The sequence below is a fragment of the Ovis canadensis genome, chromosome 11 (genome assembly GCF_042477335.2).
Source record: "Ovis canadensis isolate MfBH-ARS-UI-01 breed Bighorn chromosome 11, ARS-UI_OviCan_v2, whole genome shotgun sequence".
In the NCBI taxonomy this organism is placed as follows: Eukaryota; Metazoa; Chordata; class Mammalia; order Artiodactyla; family Bovidae; genus Ovis; species Ovis canadensis.
Window position 1 is genome coordinate 14,516,211 of NC_091255.1, and position 27,010 is coordinate 14,543,220.

General features: G+C 42.2%; 1 protein-coding gene and 1 non-coding gene across 7 annotated transcripts; both read right to left on the reverse strand.

Moving 5' to 3' along the window:
* Nucleotides 1-1,310: 1,310 nt before the first annotated feature.
* Nucleotides 1,311-7,281, reverse strand: TMEM100 (transmembrane protein 100). Of its 6 annotated transcripts, none has more exons than XM_069542587.1 (4): nt 7,227-7,281; nt 6,550-6,644; nt 4,033-4,169; nt 1,311-2,533 (listed from the first exon to the last, which is right to left on the reverse strand). In XM_069542587.1, exon 4 carries the CDS (start codon nt 2,466-2,468, stop codon nt 2,064-2,066), a length of 405 nt encoding a protein of 134 aa, XP_069398688.1. In that variant the 5' UTR covers nt 2,469-2,533; nt 4,033-4,169; nt 6,550-6,644; nt 7,227-7,281; the 3' UTR covers nt 1,311-2,063. The 6 variants fall into 6 exon arrangements, with proteins under 6 accessions (XP_069398688.1, XP_069398685.1, XP_069398686.1 ...); XM_069542584.1 differs by having other exon boundaries at nt 4,027-4,169; nt 7,227-7,266; XM_069542585.1 differs by lacking the exon at nt 7,227-7,281 and adding an exon at nt 7,015-7,214 and having other exon boundaries at nt 4,027-4,169.
* Nucleotides 7,282-19,157: 11,876 nt separating this feature from the next.
* LOC138415529 (small nucleolar RNA Z195/SNORD33/SNORD32 family) lies at nt 19,158-19,241 on the reverse strand. Its single transcript, XR_011247287.1, has one exon. It is a non-coding gene; the product is annotated as a small nucleolar RNA Z195/SNORD33/SNORD32 family (small nucleolar RNA).
* Between the last annotated feature and the right edge of the window lie 7,769 nt (nt 19,242-27,010).

A 27,010-nucleotide genomic window follows, 5' to 3' on the forward strand; every position in this document is an offset into this window, starting at 1 on the left:
CACTAGTCTGAGAAATTTCCTCATCAAGCAGAGGGGATTTTTTGGATATCTTTGGGCCAAAAAAAAAAAAAGAACACATCAAAACAATATTCCTTCCACTGTCATAAACACAATGCCATATACTTTCATTTGGTCCAGAGGAGGGTGGACCTGCCTGTGTTTAAGATAACTGTAATGTACTCCACTGTACTGAACTCCAAACTTCTGCCACGTGGCCTTCAAAGCCAGGAGAAACTAGGTCATCCAGGTGTCTCCCCTTAAAAAAACCATCTGAGCTCTAGGGCCCACGCAGTGCCAGAGGGCTCAAATATTTAATTAAAGTCCTTGATAGAACACTTTCCATCAAAAGAGCTATGCTAGGCTTCCTTTGTTTTTCCAAGGTTTAGGAAAGGCTTTGTGTCTATCTTTCCACTCTAGTTTAGTGTAGTTTAAATGACATGAACCAGGGATGTTTCTGGCTAGAGTTATGGTGTAGAGTCCTAGCTGTTCATTATCCACAGAATTCAAGCAGTAACCTTATTTGTGTTGCATTATAACTAACTCAGCTAAGCAGTCTGAGAAGCTACACAATGCCTGGCATATAGCTGGTGCTCAAAAATATGGTATGCAAATACTTAACCACAAATTCAATAAATATGCAGGACTTCCCTGGTGACTCAGATGGTAAAGAAAGTGTAAGCGGGGCAGGAGACCTGGATTTGATCCCTGGATCAAGAAGATTCCCTAGAGAAGGGAATGACTACCCACTCCAGTGTTCTTGTCTGGAGAATTTCATGAACCGAGGAGCCTGGTGAGCTGCAGTCCATGGGTTGCAAAGAATCAAACACAACTGAGCAACTAATACATATGTAATACATATTTGACAACATATTATAACATTTTAGATCCCAGGCTTTGATTTCCTAATTGTAATGACATAGACATCTTTTAAAATGACATAATTCTTCTTATTTTTCAAAAGTTATAAAAAACAGTGTGACAAAAATAGAAATCTTTGAGTTAAATTAGAAAGAAGCAACATTTGAGAGGAATACAACTGAGATGTTGCCGAGGCAAAGGAAGGAGGGGAATTTGTAACCACAGTAACATAACTACAATAGAAGTAAGCATTTGAGAAGTTTTAGCAGGGACTTCCTTGGTGGTCCTGTGGCTAGGACTCCAAGATCCCAATGCAGGGGTCCTGGGTTCAGTCTCTGGTCAGGGAACTAGATCCTGATTGCTGCAACTAAAAAGAACCCGTATGGGGCAATGAAAGTCAAAGAACCCCACATGCTGCAGCTGGGACCTGGCACAGTCAAAGAAGTAAGGAGTTTCAGCAGCAATGAGTATTTATTATTTTGAATGAACTGTACATGAAACTTAAATTTTTACATGAAATATAAAAATCATCAAAAGTGCTGTATAGGATTATTTTAATATTAATTTATCCCCCCATGTGATCTAGTAGCTACACATTTTGCCTTTTTTAATGATCTGATACATCATTACAATCATGTAAGAACTGTCCAATGTTAAAACATAACAAAAAATTATTAGTTTATTCCTCAAGAAAAGTACCACCAGTGATGCTTTACTGAACATGAAAAATAAACAGATGCCAGAGAATCAACTTTTTGGGAAAAAGAAATATCACAGAATTTCATGAGTGAATGCAAAGTCCAAAGCAGATCAGACTTTCAGCAGAACATTCTTGGGATATAACATCCTAATAGTGTGGGTTATCTCCTTTGGAGGCAGGTCACTGGTGTGCCAGAACTCATCTTTTCTGGCCTACTTTCCAACAAAATGTCTAATGCCACAAGCCTCCCATGACTCCTGAAATATTTAATACAGAGGAAATGCTGATTTTCAGTCTTAGAATAGCCCTTGGAGTTAAGTTTGTCGTAGAAGAAGAAAGAAGTCATTGCTCGCAGACGAGAGCCCTGCGCACCTTCCGCCGTCAGGCCAACCCGTGCCTCTGGTCCGTGCCAAGTGCGTGCTCCCCACAGCGGTCCTGGGCGCCCTGGCTGATGAAGTGAGAGCAGGTCCTTCAGGTCACGCGTCCCAGCTGGTCTCATTCGGTCCTAAACAAACCAGCCTCTCTGATTCGCCACCAGAGTTGTCTGGCTCTCCCGCCTCTTGGCTTTCTTGCTCCTCTGCCTCACTTTCCAGCACAGAACGCTGGACGCTAACAGGAAAAGTCCCAGGGACAGAAGGACCAGGCCCAGGATGGAGATGATGGAGCCGTGGGAGTTGAAGCTGTACGCCACGGCGGTGACCACGGTCCCGGTGATGAGGACCACCACGGCGAAGGGGACGACGCAGCGGTAGCAGGAGAGCTCAGCGCCCCCGGTGGCGGCCGCCAGCTGAATCTCGCTGACCAGGGGCACCATGGTAACCACCACTTCGCCATTGGCATTCTTTTCCATTGCCACCGGCTTGGGAGACTTTGGGGTTCCCAGGATCTCCTTTATGGGCTCGTCTGTCATTGTTACAGCGGCGTCTCCTAGCTGAGTTCACAGGCTAGATCTGGGTGGTCTCCTCAGGGCAAAAACTGTGAAGACAGGAGATGTCAGCTGAATGCATTAGAGTGAGCCCCACAAGTAGTAGTAAAGACCTGGGGAAACACCACTATGTTCTTTTCTTTTCCAGGAGATGTGGATGCCTGTGAAAATCAGCTTTAATGTATTTTTTCCCCAACTTTTGCATCCTCTTTGCATTGGGCAGAAAGCAAGATAAAGCAGAGAGCCATAAAGAAAGGGAAGGTATATAAGCAGGAAGCACTTTACAGAGCTTAATACTCTCTGGCAGTCTACAAATGTTTTACAAGCTTTTCTGCTTTGTCTATTGCTTTCTTTCCTCTAAACACAGAGAATCCTTAATCTTAATCCCAAAACAACCTCATTCAAGAGGTTAGCGTGTCATAAACAACACTTCGCACAGTCCGTTCCACACACAGCAACCTAGACGCTGCCAGTGTTTCCGGGCATAACATGCATTCTTTCCAAACTATTGCCCATTCACTGTGCACCAAAGCAATATCAAGACCAGCAGCCAGCATTTAAGTGATATTTTTCTACATCAACTGATGGTCAACAAGTCTTCATTGTTTTAACTATTAAATGCAATGAAGCAGGCATCCTGGGTCCATGGTGGGAGTACGTTTGGCAAAAAATTCAGTGATAATAAGGCTTGGATTTGTGATCTAAAATGTGGCAATATCCTTTGATGTATTTGAAAAGAGAAAAATGAGAAAAACAATTCAGCAATTTTGTTGGAAATAATTTTGTGCTTTTTTATGTTAAAGAAGAGGCCAACTAATAATTAGCAGTTAGATTTACAAATTTTCCATTAAATCCAACAAGGAATTTTGACATTATATGTACCACTTGTTTTAAAAGAATGAGCATCCTAGATTTTCAATAAAGGTCTATAAGTTCACTCTCACCCCATGCTCCAGTGTGCAAAAATGTCATGCGAGTCATCTTTGCAAATATTTTGAACCTGAACATTTCAGAAGGAAATCTGAAACTCTCCATCAAAAATCTCTGGATGAAATGCCATCTCCGAGAAAACAGTGGACACTCCTGTCTTGTTCAGGCATGGCAAGTCATTCTCTTTCACCCTTGAGAAGTGATCTAGTAGCTGAATGGTTGAACAGTTACAGTTATGCTTTAAATGAAAACATTTAAAGGAAGATAGTAGAGATGATTTCAGTGAGATGACAACTTTGATCATATTAAATACTCACTGAAAACTAATTCAACCCCAAAGTCAGACCTCACAGGTTCTTCCTTGCCCTGGGAGGTCAAAATATCACTCCTTGTCCAATGAACTGAAAGTTAGAGCTGTCTATTTGCATGAGACTTTCAGTCACCAAAATAAATCACTGCTGTTCAAGATACCTTAATGACTGGCTAGATCAATAAAAGGATATTTGAGATTCTGTCTGAAAGGAAAAAAAAAAAAACCAAAAACCTTCAACCCAAAGATGAAACTTCAGCTAACTTAAAAACGAGGCTGTGTCCCCCAAAGGTTTATACTTACATGTACCTCAGAGAGAAGCAATCCATTACCAGGGAGATCCCCGGACTTGAGAGGGAAGGATCACAGTCTGAGCTGCTTCTTGGACTTCTGAGAAGGCAGCCTGTCACAGCACCTCTGTCAGTAAAGTGACGGGACAGCGATCTCTGGAGAGGAGGAAAGATATAAAATGCTGTGGGTTTTAGATCCTGAGCTCTTTCTTTCACTCTACCCCTTCCTAAATGACGCTTGTCTTTCCCTCTCTCTTTTTATTTCCTCCCCCGCCGGTTTGCTCCTCCCTGCCTTTTTTTTTTTTTTCTTCTTTCTTTTCCTTGCCAGCAGATTCTGAGTTTTGGCTTCCCCCAGCTCTGCTCAGTGACATGATAAGTCAGAATCATTTTAGAGTCCCCAGAGACAGGAGGCAGCTTTTACTTTTATTTCTCTTTCAGCCTTTACTGAGTGCACTGCTTTGCATTACTCATTTTTTCCCCAGCCAGACTCCAAATCTTCCCCCGCCCAGCAGGCATTTTCACAAGAAAATCCCCGAGTCAGCGTTGCAGACCCAGCTGAGGGGACAGGGCTGAAGGGACAGACACTTTTAGGGCTGCGGGAACAGCTGTGAAGTCATCGGGCAGCTGAATCCAGCCTCTAAGCCAACAAAAATCTATGTTCCTAGGTTTCCCGAGTATTCTTTCTTCATGTGTGTGTGTGCTGGCCATCTGAAGCTTAATACCTCCCTCCCCCGCTCGTCTCATTGGATGATAATTCATTTAGGAATGAGGGTGGAAGATACAAATGTTTGTGGTTAAGGGTGAAAACCAGTCATTCTGATTTAAACATGATTGCTAGGAAGGGAGTGCTAGGAAGTGAGTAGCCTTGGCCGTACTGAAATTGTCATCATCACCATCTCTCATTTACAGAGCACCTCCCACGGACATCACATGCAAGGTGCATGCATTAACACTAATGCTCACAACTTTACAAAGGAGTTTATAAACAGTTTATACTGAGGCTCAGAAACGTTAAGCAATCTGACAAATGCCATAGAGAGAAACTCTTGGTTTAACTTCAGTCTTTAACGGGCACACTAATCATGCAAGGGGCTTGTTAAATGCAGATTCTGATTCAGTAGGTCTGTAGCTTGATCCTGGCTGATGTTAATCTTCTGCTCCTCGACCCACTTTAAGGAAGAAATATTTTCAATATTCAAATACATATGACTGGATATATCATACTCTCAAACAATAAAGGTAAAGGTCTATTTCCCACCCCCTGTTGCCAAATGGGCTTTAAGCGACACATGAGCTATTTAAAATTTGAAAGCCACAGATTGTCTTTTGGAGCGAAAAATGAGATCTTTTGGAGCGAAAATGAGATCATGTGTCTTTTGGAATGAAAAATGAGATCATACTGGGCGACTCTTATAAGCTCATCCTATACTTCTGTACCCATGGTGGATTCATGTCAATGTATGGCATAAACCACTACAATATTGTAAAGTGATTAGCCTCCAATTAAAATAAATAAATTTATATTAAAAAAGCTATCCATCTTCTATTTTTAGTCTGTACAAGTTTTAATAACTTACTTTCAACTGATACAAGTAACACTAAAATATAAGTTAAATCTTGAAGGAGATTTGTTTTCCTTCTTTCTCTTGAGTTAAATTTCTCTAATTGCTGGTGGAGGGCATGGATGTTCTCAGACACCTCACCTCTGTTCTACCAGAGCTCACTCTTTCCAGCCTAGTCTAGAAATAAGGCCCTGGTGATTTTGTCATAAAGGGACAGGGGCGAGAAGTGTTTTTTCATTGAAAAGAAATAAAGCTAAAAAGCTTCAGAGGCTTTGCTGAGTCAGGGAGCCCAGCCTGTTGAGCTGGGCTGGAGGGCCTCAGCTACCACTATCTTCAGACTTTAAAGATGTGGTTGTAAAGGGACACAGCCATCCTCCAGGAGGAGTGCTGTTGCTTGGTATTCGAGATAATGGGTACTTAGAACCAGAGCATTTAAGCACTGGCCAGCAATGCTCTGGGAGGATGGGGATACTGGGGATTCTTGAGGAGCTCCATATGAGAGCAGCTATGTTTCCACTGCAAACTGTGACCTTTGGGGGCAATTCCTCTTTACTTTCTAGCAGGGGGCCTTTTCTCCCTCCCCACAGCATAATCCAATGACCCCACTGAAGCTCTGAATATCACCCTATCCTGCTGAAGACCATGCTTCCCCATTGTCAAAGTCAAAGGTACATGATTTGAATTTCTCCCAGAAAGAAACCAGAGGCAACTGGTAAGCTCTTGGCTGAATTTATAAGGAGGGGCAGAGTGTGTCTGTGAGCTGGGAGCAGGGTCAGTCTGTCTGTGTTGCTCCTAACACCCAAGCCCTCCTCGGCCTTTTCAGGCTTCAGAATTCTAATTCTTATTCACAGAGCTGCATCTGCCTGCACACACAGATGCACATGTTCAGATTCTAACAGCTGATGACTTGCACTGATTGATACAGAGAAGAAAGCTTTGGGATAAAGCAGAAATTGTATTTCAAGAATAGATACCTGGGGCTCCCTGGATGTCCAATGGTCAAGACTTCCCCTTCCAATGCAGTGGGTAGAGGTTCGATCCCTGGTTGGGGAGCCAAGATCCTACATGCCTGGAGGCCAAAAAAAAAAAAACCAAATAAACAAAAAAACAAACAAACCACAAAAAAACACATGAAATAAAAGCAATATTTTAAGAAATTCAATAAAGACTTTAAAATGACCCATATCAAAAACAGTCTAGAAAAAAAAAATGACGACTTTAAAAAAAATGAAGAATAGATACCTATCATTACACCCAAGTACACCTGCAGTTTTAAATGACTTTTAAGTCTTCAAATTCAAAGAGAATTACTAGTGATCAAAAGTCTTTGAATGACTTTTTCTCCCTCCTCTCTGTGCCTATTAGAAATTAAACCCTCCAGAGAGTGCCTTAAGAAACACCTGCCCCCGATGCAAAATCTCATCTATAAAGCAACTAGCCTTTTTTTCTGCAAGGCTTTCCTCAGAAGGGAGAGGAAATCTTTCTGGTTCTTTTTAAACACAAGGCTCCAGGAGATTCCTTTAAGCTTTGAGAGTGTGTCAGAAAACTTCCAATTCATGAATTAAATCTGCATCCTTCTATCCCACCTCACCCCTCCAAAGATTTCCACATTTCTCTTCCAGATCTTTCAAAAAAAACCAGAGATCCTTACCTTTCCTAGCCAGAATTGGACTGAGACAGCTGCCAGCTCTGGCCTACAGCCACCCAGAGACGGGGATGCAAATCACTACACCAGGGACCGTAGGCAAAGTACTCAGCGAGGCTTAAACACAGTCAAGGGACCGGAGAAAAACTGTTGGGAGGAAATTCCTTAAGTGCTGCTGTGTTTTCTTCCCGGTTCCCCTCTATGAAAATGGAATCCACATAAATTTTTTTTAAAAGGGATCCAGGTTTGGACAGGGTGTCCTCCTTTGTTTTTCTTCCTTTGTGTCCTCATTCAGGCTTTCATTTTCAAGATTTTCCTTATCCAAAGCCCGTATTCTGAGACTATTCTTCTGTAGGACTACGAACCTGAAGAAAAGAATTTTGCAATTCTTGTCCTACCCCTTTGGAAGGGTCTGGGGTTGGGGAAGTATGTAAGGTGGGCAGTGGGAAAGTAAACTAATTTTTTTTTTTCTCACCATCACAAGCAAGTGACAAGGGAAGTAAAGGAAGAAGAGATCAGCTGATGGTGAAATGGTCTTTGGTGTCTTGTGTGGACTCTATCCCTAAAGCCAGAGGAGAGGTCTTGTCATGCTGTGCATGAGAGGGTGGGAAGGCACCGCAGAAATGGAGATGCACAGGAAAATCACATCTCTAAGCAACTGAGCCAACATTCTACCAAAGACATCAGAAAAAGCAGAATTAAGGAACACTGCTATTTTGGAGAAAATTTCCCCAAATTAGGGGCAAAAATCTCATTGTACTTAGCAACAAGCCAGAAACAAAGTTATTTAGATAAGGGGGATATAGAAGTGGAAGAGGAAGATGGAGCGTCCATGACCAGGAGGAGATTTTGCTTGTTTACCTTTAGTAGAAGCCAAAGGTTCAGTTTCTCGATTGGAAAGGGTAACATGTTGATTTTGCCATTGGGTAGATGCTGTTGAAGACCTGGAAATTCCTCCTTTGGGAAAGCACAGACTTCATTTTGTGAGGCTCATCCCCATGTGCATTTGATTACTCACTCATACTTACTTTCAGTTTGCTTTGCTTGTTGGGGTTGAGTTGGCCTTTTTTCAGCAGCCCTGAAGATGGTAGTTCTCCCTGGCCCTCTGTCCAATCACCACACCTTTGATCTCTGGCATCCTCCAGTCCAGTTGGATCCAGAGAGGTTTGGGAAGCTGGCCAGAGTTTCTCCTTTCCAATGCTTCTTTTAAGGGTGTGTCTGCATTTATGCTCTGAAATCATGGACGTTTTGGAAAGTGATCTGTGCTTGTGTGTTCATTTTGGATAACAGGTCATATTATTATTGCTACCCCACCCCCTCCCCAAGGTACTTCTATTTGAGGATTAGACAATCAAATAGAGAGATCTGATAGTAACAAGTGAAATGATGGGTATGCCTTCAGTTCAGTTTGGTTCAGTTCAGTCCCTCAGTCATGTCTGACTCTTTGTGACCCCATGAACCGCAGCACACCAGGCCTCCCTGTCCATCACCAACTCCCAGAGTTTACCCAAACCTATGTCCATTGAGTCAGTGATGCCATCCAACCATCTCATCCTCTGTCGTCCCCTTCACCTCCCACCCTCAGTCTTTCCCAGCAGCAGGGTCTTTTTCAATGAGTCAGGTCTTCACAACAGGTGGCCAAAGGATTGGAGTTTCAGCTTCAGCATCAGTCCTTCCAATGAACACCCAGGACTGATCTCCTTTAGAATGAACTGGTTGGATCTCCTTGCAGTCCAAGTGACTCTCAAGAGTCTTCTCCAACACCACAGTTCAAAAGCATCAATTCTTTAGCGCTCAGCTTTCTTCACAGTCCGACTCTCATATCCATACATGACCACAGGAAAAACCATAGCCTTGACTAGACGGACCTTTGTTGGCAAAGTAATGTTTCTGCTTTTTAATATACTATCTAGGTTGGTCATAAATTTCCTTCCAAGGAGTAAGTGTCTTTCATTTCATGGCTGCAATCATCATCTGCAGTGATTTTGGAGCCCAGAAAAATAAAGTCAGCTGCTGTTTCCTGTTTCCCCATCTATCTCCCACGAAGTGATAGGACCAGATGCCATGATCTTAGTTTTCTAAATGTTGAGCTTTAAGCCAACTTTTTCACTCTCCTCTTTCACTTTCATCAAGAGGCTTTTTAGTTCCTCTTCACTTTCTGCCATAAGGGTGGTGTTATTTGCATATCTGAGGTTATTGATATTTCTCCCGGAAATCTTGATTCCAGCTTGTGCTTCCTCCAGCCCAGCGTTTCTCATGATGTACTCTGCATATAAGTTAAATAAGCAGGGTAACAACATACAGCTTTGATGTACTCCTTTTCCTATTTGGAACCAGTCTGTTGTTCCATGTCCTGTTCTAACTGTTGCTTCCTGACCTGCATATAGGTTTCTCAAGAGGCAGGTCAGGTGGTCTGGTATTCCCATCTCTTTCAGAATTTTCCACAGTTTATTGTGATCCACACAGTTCAGGGCTTTGGCATAGTCAATAAAGCAGAAATAGATGTTTTTCTGGAACTCTCATGCTTTTTCCATGATCCAGCAGATGTTGGCAATTTGATCTCTGGTTCCTCTGCCTTTTCTAAAACCAGCTTGAACATCTGGAAGTTCACGGTTCATGTACTGCTGAAGCCTGGCTTGGAGAATTTTGAGCATTACTTTACTAGTGTGTGAGATGAGTGCAATTGTGCGATAGTTTGAGCATTCTTTGGTATTGCCTTTCTTTGGCATTGGAATGAAAACTGACCTTTTCCAGTGGCCACTGCTGAGTTTTCCAAATTTGCTGGCATATTGAGGGCAGCACTTTCACAGCATCATCTTTCAGGATTTGAAACAGCTCAACTGGAATTCCATCACCTCCACTAGCTTTGTTCAATTATATAAACATAAAAATCCAGAGTTGCTGAAATCAAGTAACACTTTGGGAAATGAAGGAGGGTTGGACAAATTCTCTCTTACTGTAACAAGAGCTCATCATCTTTCTGGTCCCAAAGGAGAAGAACTGATTTTCTTGTTTCAAATGTGAATATATACTGAAACAACTATGATCCTGACATGTTCCCAGGTATCTTGCACAGTCTTCTATGTTTATATACTATTTCTTCAGAGGCCTAAGATGAGGAAGCTCAAAGGCAAAGAGCCATAGCAAATTGGGCTGATGCTTTCCCAAGAGAAGTGCCCAACCCTTGGGTCAGTCTTCCTTATTGGGCTATGGGTCGTGTAATCAGGGACTAGCGTAGCCCACCAGTTTTGCCTTCTCCAGGGAAGGAAAGGGAAGGGACCACAGTGCCCTCCACTCCTGGCCATTCTTGCGGATCCCTGATAATATAGGGCCCTTCTATGCCTTTTGACAGATGCAGTGTCCCCCCCAGCCTCGGGTGAGAAATGTCATTTGACCATAAAACAATGTGCACAAGCATTGTGAGCCCAATCCACTCCTAATCAGCCCCAAATCTCTAGATTTCAACATCAGTCTGGTCCCAGGGATTTGAAACCACCCTGCAACATATAAAATTTTCTAAAAGTTCCTCATCTGTGATGTTCTGTAGGGTCAGCTGGTTTCTCTTGCTCCACATCCATACGGCAGAACTCGCCTTCTGACTTGATTCTCCAGATCCCAGTTGTGTAGCTCTGGTCTTAAAGTGATTGGCAAGGGATGGGCATGCCATTTTGGGCCCCTACTCCCAAACAATGAAACTGTAGATTTTAAGCTCTGTGCCTCAGTAAGAAGAACGTGCATTGAGTTTCTTTTCACAGGTAGATTTTGTTCTGTCTTGATTTTGCAGAAAGAAATGGGGGTGCAAGTGGTGTCACTATCCCCAGATCTAACTCCAGGCTGCTTCGTTCGGCATTGACCTATACAGTATGTCCAGTCTGGTGAGGAGAGAGCACAGTAATGCTTATCAAGCGTCTAATATGCACCACTGACATACAGACCCTGTCTGAGGAACTTGTATTTTTATTTTACTGATGAGGAAACTTAAACCGAGCTGAGTGAAGTACTTGCCCGGGATCCACTGATACTTACTGCAACCCTTTCGGGTGCCAGGGGCTTGCTGGATATTCTAGCTGAGCAGATTGAAACCAGTAAGCAAAGCAAAGTCTCTGCTGTCAGGGAGCTTACAGCCCAGAACAGGAAAGCCACAGGTAATTTTTCTCCAAAGAAGGAATACCAAACTGCTATGTGAGGCCCCTGGAAGATAGACTGTGGGAGGAACAGCCTGTATGTAAATGTGTGTGTGCTAAGTCGCTTAAGTGGTATCAAGCTCTTTGCAACCCTATGGACTGTAGCCTTCCAGGCTCCTCGGTCCATGCAGAAATTCATAGAGGAGGGGAGTCACTACAATGGTAGCATCAGTAAAACTTGACAGTCAAGAGAGGGGGTTGGTAAGGTTTTTGAGCCTACATAATTAATGGCTTGGTGATATTGTCGGCAGAAGCAGAGGGCAGGGCGTGGAGGGTGTACACTTAGCTTGTTTAGCACAGCTATCCATTTCTCCAACAGAGGCAAATGCCAGAGGAAGTGGCCTTCCTCTCTGACTACTGATCTGTGACACATGGTCTGAGTTGCTAAATATATTTTCATAGTCTCACCGATGAGTTTTCCACTAAAAGTAAAATCAAATTTATAATTCACTTCATTTTATGAAAACACGCAGAACTGCAAACACATATGCAATACACATACATGATTAGAGATTGCTAGCTTTCTGCTTGGAACAAGAAATAAATATTTAAGAATTCTCACTCAAGATTTTTAATGTACTGACTATAAGCAAATAATGCGTTGATTCAATTTTAAACTATTCAAAAACAAGAACATAGCTGTGCAGTTCTTTTTGTACAGTGCCTAGCATGAAAAAAGCACCTCATAGATGTTTTCTGGGAATGAAAATGATTTCTTCTCCCAATGATCACTCTCCAAAGTACTACTCACATACAAGAGTAAGTATCGAATGTTCATAAAACTTTACAATCAGAGAAACAGCCTTTGTTATTAAAATTCAGTTCAGTTCAGTTCAGTCACTCAGTCGTGTCCAACTCTTTGTGACCCCATGGACTGCAGCACGCCAGGCTTCCCTGTCCATCATCAACTCCCAGAGCTTACTCAAACTAATGTCCATCAAGTTGGTGATGCCATCCAATCTCATCCTCTGTCATCCCCTTCCCCTTTCCCAGCATCAGGGTCTTTTCCCATAAGTCAGTTCTTCCCATCAGGTGGCCAAAGTATTGGAGTTTCAGCTTCAGCATCAGTCCTTCCAGTGAATATTCAGGACTGATTTCCTTGAGGATTGATTGCTTGATCTCCTTGCAGTCCAAGTGACTCTCAAGAGTCTTCTCCAATACCACAGTTCAAAAGCATCAATTCTTCGGCACTCAGCTTCTTTATAGTTCAACATTTGCATGCATACATGACTACTGGAAAAACCATAGTTTTGACTAGAAGGACCTTTGTTGACAAAATAATGACTCTGCTTCTTAATATGCTGTCAAGGTTGGTCATAGCTTTTCTTCCAAGGAACAAGCGAAGAGCTAATTTTATGTTGCCCCATGAGTTAAAGGTTAAATATAAAGGCAGTCCCAGTCCACTCTGGATTTCTTTAGAAATGTCCTGTTTTGGGCCTCACTCAGTGTAAGCAAGCTTTCACATTGGGATTTACCGGGATCAGGTTAACTAGAAAATCCCTCATAAGTTTCTAAAGGATAGTATCAGTAATTGGGTGAATGAGTAAGGAAAATTTTTGCCAAATAAGTAAGCAAGTAAAAGGATGACTACACTGAAATCAGATATAAACTTGAAAAATAAGATAGTATTCAAATGGATTACTTCAAAGTGTCCAAATATTTAGTGCTAAGTACATTAGTTATTTAGCTGTAACTAAATAATTATTCATATATTATTTGCATTTTGCCAGGATTTTTTGGGTGGTGGGCATCCTGTAGACCCTGCATGCACTTTACCTGATAAGAAACACATATTTATTGAACACTTGCTTTATATTATATTGTTATATATTTTTATAGATTTATTTTTAATACTGATAAGTAATCCAACAGGTAGGTGTCAGACAGTGTTGATATACAAATGAAGAGATTAAGGTGACTTGTTTTGGGAAGTCACCATTTGGAAAATGGTGAAACTAGAACCAAAGCCTGTTTAAAGTTTACCTCCTAATTCCTGTGCATTATCTTTCTGTGTTCAGATGACATGCACTCTTTCTGTTGCTCATAGGAATTTACAGTCCCAACAGAATAAACTCTGGGTTTGGACAAGCTTGTTTTGCCAGAAAAAACGTGCAATCACCTTCCCACAGAACCTCTGTAGTGACCCATTGACGAGAATAGGATCAGCTCAAGAAACTGTTTGGAAACATTTTTATTCACTTAGAAATCTTTGATGTTCTCGACGTGGGTAGGTGGTGGGAAAGGGAGCCATTTGCCAAGCAGAACTGAAGTCAAACTAAAACTATTTATTTTAACAGACTTATCTTATGGAACAACATGGAGAACAGATCTCTCACTTTCTTTCTTTAGATAAAAATTTTAAAGTCTTGTTTCACAAAGGTACCTTTCTGTCTCCTTCTTGTTTACTTAAATAAACTATACAGGAAACAGGCATTATTGTCTTTGTGAAAGCAATTGTAAAACTCGGTAAACTAATGACCCTAAGATAGCGCATGGCCAAAGGATGAGAACGCATTGTCTTCCCTCCTTCTCAATGAGGGCTCCAAGTCCACTCTGAGCTCCAGCGGACCACAGAGCCTGGTCAGTAAGTCTGCCCCTGGCATCTCTGGATGACTTCTAGCTTGAGGGGCTCCGTGGTCTCAGTGGGGCCTCTCTCCCCGGATTTATTTCTATTTATTTCCCAAGGTAAACTTAGTTTGGAAAATTTTCCTTACAGTTCCGATATGACTTGTTCTTTCTCTCTAGGGTTACGGGGTAAGGTTTTGGATCGCTTCCACAACAAAATTACATTCCTGACTCTTCACTCTTGGACATGAAAGCAACCATAAACTGAAAGTCAGGAAATCTGAGTTTGAAGCTTTTTTCCTCTTTGGGACCTTGGGCAAGACACCCAACCTCTCAGAGTCCCATCCGTCAGACCTCAGGGTCCTGTCTTGTAGATTCTTTACTATTCTTTTCTTTCTATTAAAAAAAATCCCATTTGGGCTTCTGTAATTTCCCATATCATTATCAGAGAACATAGATGAGACGACTAAGGGTAAGAGCTAACAAAACTACCCAAGCTCTCATGGTATGACGGATGGGGAAGCCCAGGGATGAGTCTCTTTGGGGATAGGAAGCAAGTACTGCTGTGTCTGCAAGGTTTGGGGACACAGAAGTTTTCAAGTTGGAGAAGCAATTGGGATCCCCAAGGACTATTCAGAAAGTATCACATGGAGTGTGCACTTCTTCAGTGCTTCTCCCATCCCAGGAATCCAGGAAGAGTAGCTCTCCCGCTGTGTGACTTGTACTAAAGCAGTAGATTTCCTGTATAAGCACCCAGTTCAGAGTCTTGCATTATAAATTAGAACAGAGAAAAGAATTAGTCTACTTGTTTAGTCTCTTTCTGAAATTCCTTTTTATCTTCTTTGAGTTTACAAGTTTACCACTGTCAAATATATTCTGTATACCAGTGAGGAGTTAGATTACCTGCATTAGAATTGCATGGAGTACTTATAAAAAATACTGGTTTCAGGGCTCTACCCTAGACCTATTGTGTTACTGCATCAGGATGTTTGTGCATGTGTGTGTATGTTGGTAGATCTGGAATCTGTATTTTTTATTCATATCCCAAATGAAGTTTGAGATCTTCTGCTCAACACTAATATAACAAATGGTGAGTGCATGAGCCTCCACATCTCTGGTTAATACCATCAGTGGTTCCCCTTCATTGAAGAGTCACCTTCAGCTTAGATCAAATTACAGATATCTGTACAATAGACTATTTCACATGCCTCTTGCCTATTGGTTCTTTTGGATACTCAGGATGCTATTTACTCATTTTTCCTGATATTTCAAGCATCACCTGCTTCTTTGATAAATCCTCCACCATCTTAGGACCAGGCAGAGTTGAGTTCCTTACACTGTATCCCTATACTGCTCTATGCTAGGGTTTCTCAACCTAGGCTCTTTGGACATTTGGGGCTGGATAGCTCTTTGCTGTGGGGGGCTATCTTGTTTCTTGATGAATCTTGGCAGCATTCTTGGCTCTACCCACGAGATGCCAGTAGCAGCTCTTGAGTTGTGAGAACTGGAAATGTCTTCAGGCACCACCAAATGTCTCTTGGGGAGCAAAGCTGTACCTGGTTGAGGGCACTGCCGTAGACTTACAAACATCACAGCCCAAGCCAAGTAATGTGGGAAGTTGCTGCTCATTTATCTCCTCTGAGATCCTGAGAGTTCCAGAGTAGGGGTTTTGCGTAGTGTATCCTTGTGTCCCCTGTGCCAACGCCTAGCACCTTAAACCTTAAAACTTTAAAAAAAGAGTATATTTATTTGGCTCCGTCAGGCCTTCACTGTTGACTCCTGCTGTGTCATGAGGGATCTTTCGTGTGGCGCGTGGACTCCGGAACGTGAGGGCTTCAGCAGTTGCCGCCCACAGGCCTCGTTGCTTAGAAGCATGTGAGAGCTTATTTCCCCAACCAGGGATCTCAGCTGCATCCCCTGCCCTGTAAGGTGGGTTCTTAAGCACTGGGCCGCCAGGGAAGTCCCCTTAGCAAAACTTGGCTGACACACTAGGTGTCAGAAGAGCTAAATTTTAGCTTATCTTGGTGGGCTCTATGTTTCAGATGTGGTGACTCTGGACAAACCAGTTAGCATGCCTGTGCCTCAGTTTCCCTCACATGTAACCCTCAGCCTTGTGCCTTTGCGTTGCCCATGGATGGAATGAGAACAGGTCTGTAAAAGTGCAAAGTGCAGGAGGAAGCCTGCTGAAGGCGATGTGAGGAAGACAGTGTTCTCTCATCTTTTCTCCAGACACAAAGCTTGGGGAGTACTGAAAATTCAGGTTATGCAAACAGTACAGTGCCCTGTACCAATATCTGGAAGAGATCTTTAATCTGGAGCATTATAAACACAAGGAACTTTGTTAAAATGAACAGACTGTGGAAACCTTAAAGGCTCAACTCCCTGCCCCAGATATGCCTTGTGGGTCTAATAAGGACCCAGCCGGGCCTGAGGGGGCCCTCTCTGCCGTAGTCCTGTCCACTGTTCTGTGGCCTCCAGGGGCTGTCAAACCCTTTCCTTAGCCCCATTCTGTTCTGTTGTGTGCTGGGGCTCCCTTGTTTCCTGGCCTTGAATGTCAGTGGCAGGAAGTCACCAGGTTTTACATCAGTAACTGCACAGAATAGATGGCATTAATAAGGGAGCCTCATCACTCTTTGTAAAGACTTTTTCCTCTAGCATAGCCTATGGAATGCCTCTTCAGTTATTTATTATCTTCAGGAAGGGTCTCCCCCGACCCCCTCTGTCTCTCTTTCTTTGCTTACCTACTTTATGACTTCCTTTTACACCCTGGGCATTCCATCGCTGTGGCCTCTGTGCTTTCCCAGCACTGTGGTGGGCTGGTTTATATACCTTCCTCCCTTCTTTTAATAGAATGAATTAGTTTCCATGTTGAGTTCAGCTGAGAAAAACCTCTATTGCATGGAAATGTAGGCTCTGATACTTGCGTGTATGTGTGTGTGTGTGTGTGTGTGTATGCCACCATCAACTCCCCTCCAGCTGCAGTTGGCCAGAACTTCCCCATTAATTATTTCACATCCCAAACATGAAGGCTACAAAAGCATTCACAAATTGTAAAACTACACAGACATGTCAAAAAGTCCTGAATGCATATACTGTTAGGGCTACAAGAGAGCTTGGTTACCATTTAATCTAGCGCTTCCATTTGAAGTTTGTGACTATTGAAGCCTGACTTCCTCAGAGTATTTCCTTTGCAGTCTGACTATCTCAAAAAACCACCCTGAATCATTCTGTTCTTCTTTAAATGCATCATAGATAATCTCTATATTCCAACTTTTTCTGTACTTCATGATCCTTTCTCTAAGCTTAAAATAATAATTCCCTTTCAATACAGGGCTTGGAGATATCTCATCTGAAAGAAGCGGTAGGTGTTTCTAAAATGGTGAGGTCTATGTATTTTTACAGTAACACATGGTTTAGAGCAATGAACAGGATGTTTTTTCCCATTGTTGTCATTGTTCAGCCCCTAAGCAGACTCTGTGTGACCCCATAGACTAAAAGCATGCCAGGTTTCCCTGTCCTTCACTAGCTCCTGGAGTTAAATCAAAGTCATGTCCATTGAGTCGGTGATGCCATCCAAACATCTCATCCTCTGTCATCCCTTTCTCCTCCTGCCTTCAATCTTTCCCAGCATCATGTCTTTCCCAGTGAGACAGCTCTTCATATCAGGTGGCCAAAGTATTGGAGCTTCAGCTACTGCATCCGTCCTCCCAATAAATATTCAGGATTGATTTCCTTTTGGATTGACTGGTTTTATCCTTGCAGTCCAAGGGACTCTCAAGAGTCTTCTAGCACCACAATTGGAAAGCATCAATTCTTTGTCCCTCAGCCTCATTTGTGGCCTAAATCTCACATCTGTAAGTGACTACAGGAAACACTATAGCTTTGACTATATGGATCTTTGTCTACAAAATGATGTCTCTGCTTTTTAATATGCTGTCTGGGTTTGTTATAGCTTTTCTTCCAAGGAGTAAGCATCTTTTAATTTTGTGACTGCAGTCACTGTCTGCAGTGATTTTTGAGCTCAAGAAAATAAATTTGTCACTGTTTCCCCATCTCAGTCAGTTCAGTCGCTCAGTTGTATTTGACTCTTGTGACCACATGGACTGCAGCATGCCAGGCTTCCCTGTCCTTCACCAACTCCTGGAGCCTGCTCAAACTCATGTCCATTGAGTCGATGATGCCATCCAACCATCTCATCCTCTGTCGTCCCCTTCTCCTCCTGCCCTCAATCTTTCCCAGCATCAGGGTCTTTTCCAAGGAGTCAGTTCTTCGCATCAGGTGGCCAAAGTATTGGAGCTTCAGCTTCAGCATCCGTCCTTCCAATGAATATTGAGGACTGATTTTCTTGAGGATAGACTGGTGCGATCTCCTTGTAAGACTCTCAAGAGTCTTCTTCAGTGCTCAGTTTTCTTTAGAGTCCAACTCTCACATCCATACATCACTACTGGAAAAACCATAGCTTTGACTAGATGGACCTTTGTTGGCAAAATAATGTCTCTGCTTTTTAATATGCTATCTAGGTTTGTCATAGTTTTTTCTTCCAAGGAGCAAGCATCTTTTAATTTCATTGCGGCAGTTACCATCTGCAGTGATTTTGGAGCCCCCAAAATACAGTCTGTCACTATTTCCACTGTTTCCCCATCTATTTGTCATGAAATGTTGGGACGGGATGCCACACACCTGCTACTAGGTTATCTGAAGAGCTCATGGACAGTTTTTTTTTTTTTTTTTTTTTGTTAAAGAATAAGCAGTCTGTTTTATTGAGTGCTCGGAGTAGGAATCCATGGGTACTGAGGATCTCTGGGAACTTGTAAATTTCCTTCTCTGTTCCTTTTTGTCCTGCTTCCATAGCCTCATGAGCAGCTGCTTCTTGTGGAAATAGATCTTGACCTTCTTCCTCTTCTCCTCCAGGGTGGCTGTAACTGCCTTGTTCTCCAGCCAGTCTCTGAGCCACGTGCCCTAGGTAGGGAAACTTCTGCATAAGGTTCAGACACATGACTCAGAGAGCAGCAGGACCATCATCCACGTTTTTGTCATGGAGTGCTGGGATCCCTCAAATGCCCTGAGGCAGTCCAGAGCAGCCTGGCCTCGTGTCGTCCTGGGGGCAGCATGCCTGTGGACAGAGGACACCGGGCTTGCTCAGTGGGGCATGCAAAGACATTGCTGCCCTTGCCAAGCAGGTGGGGTGGTGGCCACAGGTGGCATGCCTGTGGACTCATCTCATGAACGGAAAACTTGAACACGAGAGGGAAAAGTCCTCATGACTGGCCTCCTGGACAGCTTTATTGAGAAGCTTGGCAGCCTAAGATCCCAGTGTTATTCACTGCTGATCAAGAATGATGTGTCCTTGGGAATTTCAGACCAGTAAAAATCAAAATGAGGAGGGAGAGATTGGTATAGATTTCGAACTTTTTTTGAGCACCCAACTTGAAGAAAAAGCTGAGAATTAATAGTGCCCCCTGCCCTGTACACTATTCCAAACTCATTCTACTGAGAAATTCTTCACATTTACAGTTTTATTTTTCATTTTTCTAATTACATTTTAACTTAGGTCTTTAAGAAAGAAGTTGGTGCCTCTTACACTTTTCAGAGTGGTCTGAGAAATGCCATATCAATGTATCTGAGGAAAAAATAGGAAAACAAGATTTTTTACAGTTTTGTTTTTCAATCAATACCTAAAATAGTGACCAGAAGCAAAAATTCACTGGTGCACCCCCAGGCAGGATTCTAGGCAGTCAGATTCATCTTTCCCCACCTCCTCAAGCTGTGGACCCCACGCTGCCTCTGCAGTCCCCTAGAACAGATAAATATTGTAGGATGAAATGAGCAGACTTCTGATGGGTTTCACTGGTGGCTCAGATGGTAAAGAACCTGCCTGCAATGCCTGAGACCTGAGTTTTATCCCAGGGTTGGGAAGATCCTCTAAAGAAGGGAATGGCTACCCACTCCAGTATTCTTGCCTGGAGAATTCCGTGGACAGAGGAGCCTCTCAGGCAAGAGTCCGTGGGGTCCCAAAGAGTCAGACATGACTGAAAGACTTTCAATTCACTTCACTTCACTTCATGATGGCAAAGAGCATCAGGAAGAAAATATCCACCCCTCTGGCAAAGAGGACTCTGGATTCCTGTGAGCTGTGAGTGTGGAGTTTGCAGTCAGCGGAGAGAAATGACTCGCTCTCCGCTGTGCTGCTCAACCCCCTTTGCCCTTCCCCTCCCAGGGCCTTTGACAAAGGGATACTGCTGCCCATTCAGCTGACTTCCCTCCTCCCTCCCTTCCACAGCCAACCAGTCACAAATCTGGGGAAGTAACCAGGGAATGGCTCCATACAGACCAAGCAGAAGTGAAGAGACTAAATTTCTCACTAGGGACCCAGTCCCATCCCTTTGTATCCAAATGAAGTCTGTATGACATGCACATAGGAGGCAATCTCATCCTTATCCAGATGCCTTAGGAATGATTCCTCCTGAATGAGTTTCTTCTCCCTGTTCCCTCTCACACTCTGGGAAAATCATCTCAGAACAATGATGGTTGAGAATTGGAATGGGCCAAGAATTGCCAAGCAATAAATGTCATGTCACAGCAGACATTGACAAAGGTCTCATGTGAGTCTCAGCTGGCATCTCTGGGATAGAGTTAACACTGATGGGACAGATTTTGCATTAATGATGTAATTTGTTTTCAAAGAACAATTTTACTTATTTAAATCAAAATGAACAAAAAAGCTCCAATTCACCTATGACACCCAATCCAAACACAAATCTGTTCTCTGTATCTATGAGCTTGCTTTCTTTTGCTAAATAAGTATTTAAAAGAACATGAGTATCACCATCCACAATCATGATTATTTTTTAAAAGAGAGACCACTTTAGAGCAAAAACAAGAAACAGGACATACCCTCTCCACACTGCTTTTATTTTTCATATTTTTTTCACTGCACCTCTCCAAATCAGCTCAGGTCAGTTCAGTCGCGCTGTCGTGTCCTACTCTTTGTGACCCCATGGACTGCAGCACGCCAGACTTCTTGGTTCATCACCAACTCCTGGAGCTTGCTCAAACTCATGTCCATCAAGTCGCTGATGCCATCCAACCATCTCATCCTCTGTCAACCCCTTCTCCTCCTGCCTTCAACCTTGCCCAGCATCAGAGTCTTTTTCAGTGAGTCAGTTCTTCCCATCAGGTGGCCAAAGTATCAGAGTTTCAGTTTCAGCATCAGTCCTTCCAATGAATATTTAGGACTGAGTTGCTTTAAGATTGACTGGTTTGATCTCCTTGCAGTCCAAGGGACTCTCAAGAGTCTTCTCCAATACCACAGTTCAAAAGCATCAATTTTACACCTCTCAGCTTTCTTTATGGTCCAACTCTCTCATCCATACACGACTACTGGAAAAATCATGGCTTTGACTAGACTGATCTTTGTCAGCAAAGTAATATCTCTGCTTTTAATATGCCATCTAGGTTTGTCATAGCTTTTTCCCAAGGAGCAAGTGTCTTAATTTCATGGCTGCAGTCACCATCTGCAGTGATTTTGGAGCCCAAGAAAAGAAAGGCCTGTCACTTTTTCCATTGTTTTCCCATCTATTTGCCATGAAGTGATGGGACTGGATGCCATGATCTTCGTTTCTTGAATGTTGAGTTTTAAGCCAGCTTTTTCACTCTCCTCTTTTACTTTCATCAAGAGGCTCTTTATTTCCTCTTCACTTTCTGCCATAAGGTTTGTGTCATCTGCATATCTAAGGTTATTGATATTTCACCTGACAATCTTGATTCCAGCTTTTGCTTCATCCAGCCTGGCATTTTGCATGATGTACTCTGCATATAAGTTAAGTAAGCAAGGTGATAACAAACAGCTTTGATGTACTCCTTTCCCAATTTGGAACCAGTCTGTTGCTCCATGTCCAGTTCTGTTGTTTTTTGACCTGCATACAGATTTCTCGGGAGGCATGTAAGGGGGTTTGGTATTCCCATCTCTTTAAGAATTTTCCACAATTCTTTGTGATCTACCCAGTCAAAGGCTTAGTCAATGAAGCAGAATTAGGTGTTTTTCTGGAATTCTTTTAATTTTTCTATGATTCTGCAGATGTTGGCAATTTGATCTCTGGTTTCTCTGCCCTTTCTAAATCCTGCTTGCACTTCTGGAAGTTCATGGTTCATGTACTATTGAAGCCTAGTTGGAGAATTTTGATCATGACCTTGCTAGCATGTGAAATAAGTGTAATTGTGCAGTAGTTTGAGCATTCTTTAGCATTGCCTGTCTTTGGCATTGGAATGAAAACTAACCTTTTCCAGTCCTGTGGCCACTGCTGAGTTTTCCAAATTTGCTGGCATATTGAGTGCAGCATATTAAGAGCATGGTCTTATAGGATTTGAAATGCCTCAGCTGGAATTCAATCACCTCCACTAGCTTTGTTCGTAATGATGCTTCCTAAGGCCCACTTGACTTCACAATCCAGGATATCTGGCCCTTGATGAGTGATCACACTATCATGATTATCTGGACCATTAAGATCTCTTTTGTATATTTCTTCTATGTATTCTTGCCACCTTTCTGAGTATCTTCTGCTTCTGTTAAGTCCATATCATTTCTCTCCTTTGTTGTGTTCATCTTTGTATGAAATGTCCCTTGGTATCTCTAATTTTCTTCAAGAGATTTCTAGTCTTTCCTATTCTATTGTTTCCTCTATTTCTTTGCATTGATCACTGAGGAAGGCTTTCTTATTGCTCCTTGCTATTCTTTGGAACTCTGCATCCAGATGGATATATCTTTCTTTTTCTTCTTTGCCTTTTACTACTCTTCTTTTCTCAGCTATTTATAAGGTGTCCTCAGACAACAATCAAGATAGTCTTGATCACAACATCTTGTGCAATGTCCCAAATTGCCATCCATAGTACTCTATCAGAACTAATCCCTTCAATTTGTTTGTCATTTCCACTGTATAAGATATTTGATTTAGGTCATACCTGAATGGTCTAGTGGTTTTCTCTACTTTCCTCAGTATAAGTCTGAATTTTGCAATAAGGAGTTCATGATCCGAGTCACAGTCAGCTCCCAGTCTTGTTTTAGTTGTCTGTATAGAGCTTCTCAATCTTTGACTGCAAAGAATATAATTAGTCTGATTTCAGTATGGACGATCTGGTAATGTACATGTGTAGTCATTTCTTTTGTTTTTGGAAGAGGGATTTTTCTGTGACGAGTGTGTTCTTTTGGCAAAACTCTGTTGGCCTTTGCCCTGCTTCATTTTGTCCTCCACGGCCAAACTTGCCTGTTACTCTAGGTATCTCTTGACTTCCTACTTTTGCTTTCCAGTCCCCTATGATGAAAAGGACATCTTTTTTTTTTTTTTTGGTGTTAGTTCTAGAAGGTCTTGTAGGTCTTCACGGAACCATTCAAATTCAGCTTCTTTGGCATTAGTGGTTAGGGCATAGACTTAGATTACTGATATTGAATAGTTTGCCCAGAAAATGAACATAGGTCATTCTGTTGTTTTTGAGATTGAATCCAAGCTCTACATTTCGGACTCTTGGTTGACTATGAGGGCTACTCCATTTCTTCTGAGGGATTCTTGCCCACAGTAGTAGGTATAATGGTCATCTCAGTTAAATTCCCCCATTCCAGTTCCATTTTAGTTCACTGTTTCCAAAAATGTCAGTGTTCACTCTTGCCATCTCCGGTTTGACCACTTCCAATTTACATTGATTCATGAACTTAACATTCCAGGTTCTTATGCCATATTCTTCTTTACAGCACCAGACTTTATTTTACCACCAGCCACGTCCACAGCTGTGTGTTTTCACTTTGGCTCAGCTTCTTCATTCTTTCTGGAGCTATTTCTCCCCTCTTCTCCAGTAGCATATTGGGCACCTACCATCCTGGGGAGTTCATCTTTCAGTGTCATATCTTTTTGCCTTTTCATGGGGTTCTCAAGGCAAGAATAATGAAGTGGTTTACTATTCCCTTCTCCACGTTTTATCAGAACTCTCCACCATGATCCATCAGTCTTGGGTGGCCCTACATGGTATGGCTCATAGTTTCATTGAGTCAGACAAGGCTGTGATCCATGTGATCAGTTTGGTTATTTATTGTAGACCATCCTGAGTTTCCTGCTCAGGCTCTCACAAGGCTGCCATCAGGATATCAGTGGGTTGTATTCCTTTCTGGACCTTGGGATCCTCTTCCAAGCTCATGGGGCTGTCAGCAGAATTCAGTTCCTTGTAGCTGTAGGGCTGAGGGCCCCTCTTTCTTTCTGGTTGTCACTGGGGTCCTCTCTTTAGCCTTCTCACATTGGAAACCACCAAATCTATATTAACCCAAGAGTCAGATATGTGAGTTACGATGTCAAATCCTATAAAAAAATAATGGAGAACACAAATCCTTTGATGTATGTTGGTATTATTGCTAATATCATGAGGTTCTTTCATGAGGCCAAGCTGTTGTTTATGTCTGAAGATTTCTTGATTATTTGAGAGACAGCATGAGGAAATCAGCATACCCAGATATAAAAACCTTGCTGAGAGAATCTCTAATCTTGACACACCTCCATAAACCACCCCACCTTCACCTTTAAAAGAAGAGTCTGTTCTACAGAATATTGTATGAAAAGAAATAGTAAGTCTGAAAGCATTTAATAACTATAAAGTGATCTGTAGCTGTGCGATTTTGTCAGTATCTCTAAGATTTATAGTTTAATCAGAACCCCATCAAGACTGTGTTAATCTGCTGGCAATGTCTGATGCAATATCAAAATATGTTCTATGTAGCATACTACAGTGTATTACGTATATGTTAGTGCCTGGCACAAAATAGGCATTCTATTATTTTCTGTTCCCTTTACCCACTGAAAGTACGTGCTTTGACTCTAGCTAACACCAAACATTCTGCAGAATAAGTGATAGTCAAGCTGCAATCATGCTTCTATGATCCTTGTCAAATTTTCTTTGATAAACAAATGGAGAGAAAATCAGAATATTATGTTACGAAAACTTTCATCCTACTCATACATCAGCTTTTTCACCTCACTTCTTTCTCTCTCTCTTTGCGCCCTCTACTGACTGCAAGTTTGTATTGATTTAGCAAATTGAACTGATTTGCACAAAGTGAAAGTGAAAGTTGCTCAGTCGTGTCCAACTCTTTGAGACCTCATGCACTATACAGTCCATGGAATTCTCCAGGCCAGAATGTTGGAGTGGGTAGCTGTTCCCTTCTCCAGGGGATCTTCCCAACCCAGGGATCGAACACAGGTCTTCCACATTGCAAGCAGATTCTTTACTCAGGTTTCCCGCATTGCAGGCGGATTCTTTACCCGTTGAGCCACAAGAGAGGCCCAAGAATCCCTTCACCAGGGGATCTTCCCGAACCAGGAACTGAACCAGGGTCTGCTGCATTGCATACGGATTCTTTACCAATTGAGCTATCAGGGAAGCCCCATTTTGAACAAAAAGATTACAATTCTCCATCCTGGGACTGTGACCAATATGTATGCTACTTTTCTCACAAAAAATAGGATCAGGCTGCATATGTTTTAAAAAATTTGCTTTTAGCACTGACTGTGTACGGCAAACAGCTTTCCACGTCAATAAATGTATCATCGTAATGGCTACATGGTGTTGCATTGCAAGGATGTCCCATCCTTATGAGAGCACTTTGAGTCTGCCTCAGCTTTTCTCATTGCTATTTTTTTAAAGTTTCCTTTTATGCCTCATGTTCTCCATGAAGATATGTTAGAAACTAGAGCCAAAATTGATAACACTCCATAATTAACCCTGGAATCTAAAACAGATACATCAGTACTAAGAATCCCAATACACAGTACTGCCGAATATTTCTCCTGTCAGTTCCCGTTCCTGGCACTCATCTTTTCCTACTAAATTGCACCAAAATATGTCATAAACAAAGAGCAAACATTTTAAAAGACTTAAAATCTTGTTTGCAATAGGACCCAAGAAGGTAGTTCATCTCCAAAATGAGGATTGATTATCATGAATAAGGAAATAATTGAGGTCTGGAAAGATTGAGTGAAAATTAGAAATGTCTTTGCCGGGTTCACCCTCTGCCGAAGGAATGAATGCCCTAAATTATACTGAAAAAAAATCAAATAATGAAGCTGAAAAAAAAAAAACAAAACCAACAACTTAAGAGCTCTCTCAAGACTCACAGGAAAACAAATAATTGAAAATAATAAGAATCCAACAGATGTAATTATGCAAAATAGGAATTCCAGAGCAGGAAATGAAACCAGAAGAACACAATTAACAATTAAATGACAGAAGACATTTTTGAGTTAAAGAAATATTTGTTTGAAGCTTTCAAAAGTTCCACTAAGACGTCCTTGGTGGCTCAGTGGATAAGAATTCATGTGCCCGAGCAGGAGACACAGGTTCCATCCCTGCTCCAGGAAGATTCACGTGCTGGGGAATAACTGAGCCCATGCGCCACGACTTCTGAGGCCACGTTCTGGAGCCCAGGAGCTGCAGCGACTGTACCTGTGTGCTGCAGCTACGGCAACCTGCCCGCCTAGAGCCTGTGCTCGGCAACAGGAGAAGCCACTGCTTGAAAAGCCCGCGACCCCAACGAAGAGCAGCCCCCACTCACCACAGCTAGAGAAAGCCCGCATGCAGCAACAAAGACCCAGGGCAACCAAAGTAAAAACAAGCTTTTAAAAAGGCTCACTAAAAACAAATGAAACACATGCCTAGGTATACTCAGGCAAAATTCTTGAATATAAAAGACAAACCAAGCTTTTTGCATGAACTGAAGCTTTTAAAACACGGAAAATCATGCATTCCAGAGAAGAACACAAATCAAGCTGTTCTTCCTAAAGCTAAATGCCAATCATCAATCTTTACAGAACTTTGAGGATGGGTCAAAATTAAGAATTCAAGAATAGTAAAGACATAGCTTAAAAGAGCTAAAACTGAACAATAAAAGCATGGTTTTGAAGCATTCTGCAAAGGTAAAAATATAATTCTTTAAGGAAAGGATTGATGTTGTAAACACAACAGTAATAGCTTAGTGAAAGGTAGCATAAAACCACTATATTTTTTTTT

Coding starts and splice junctions, on each gene's coding strand:
- TMEM100 (XM_069542587.1), bottom strand. CDS start 2,468: ATGACAGACGAGCCCATAAAGGAGATCCTGGGAACCCCAAAGTCTCCC.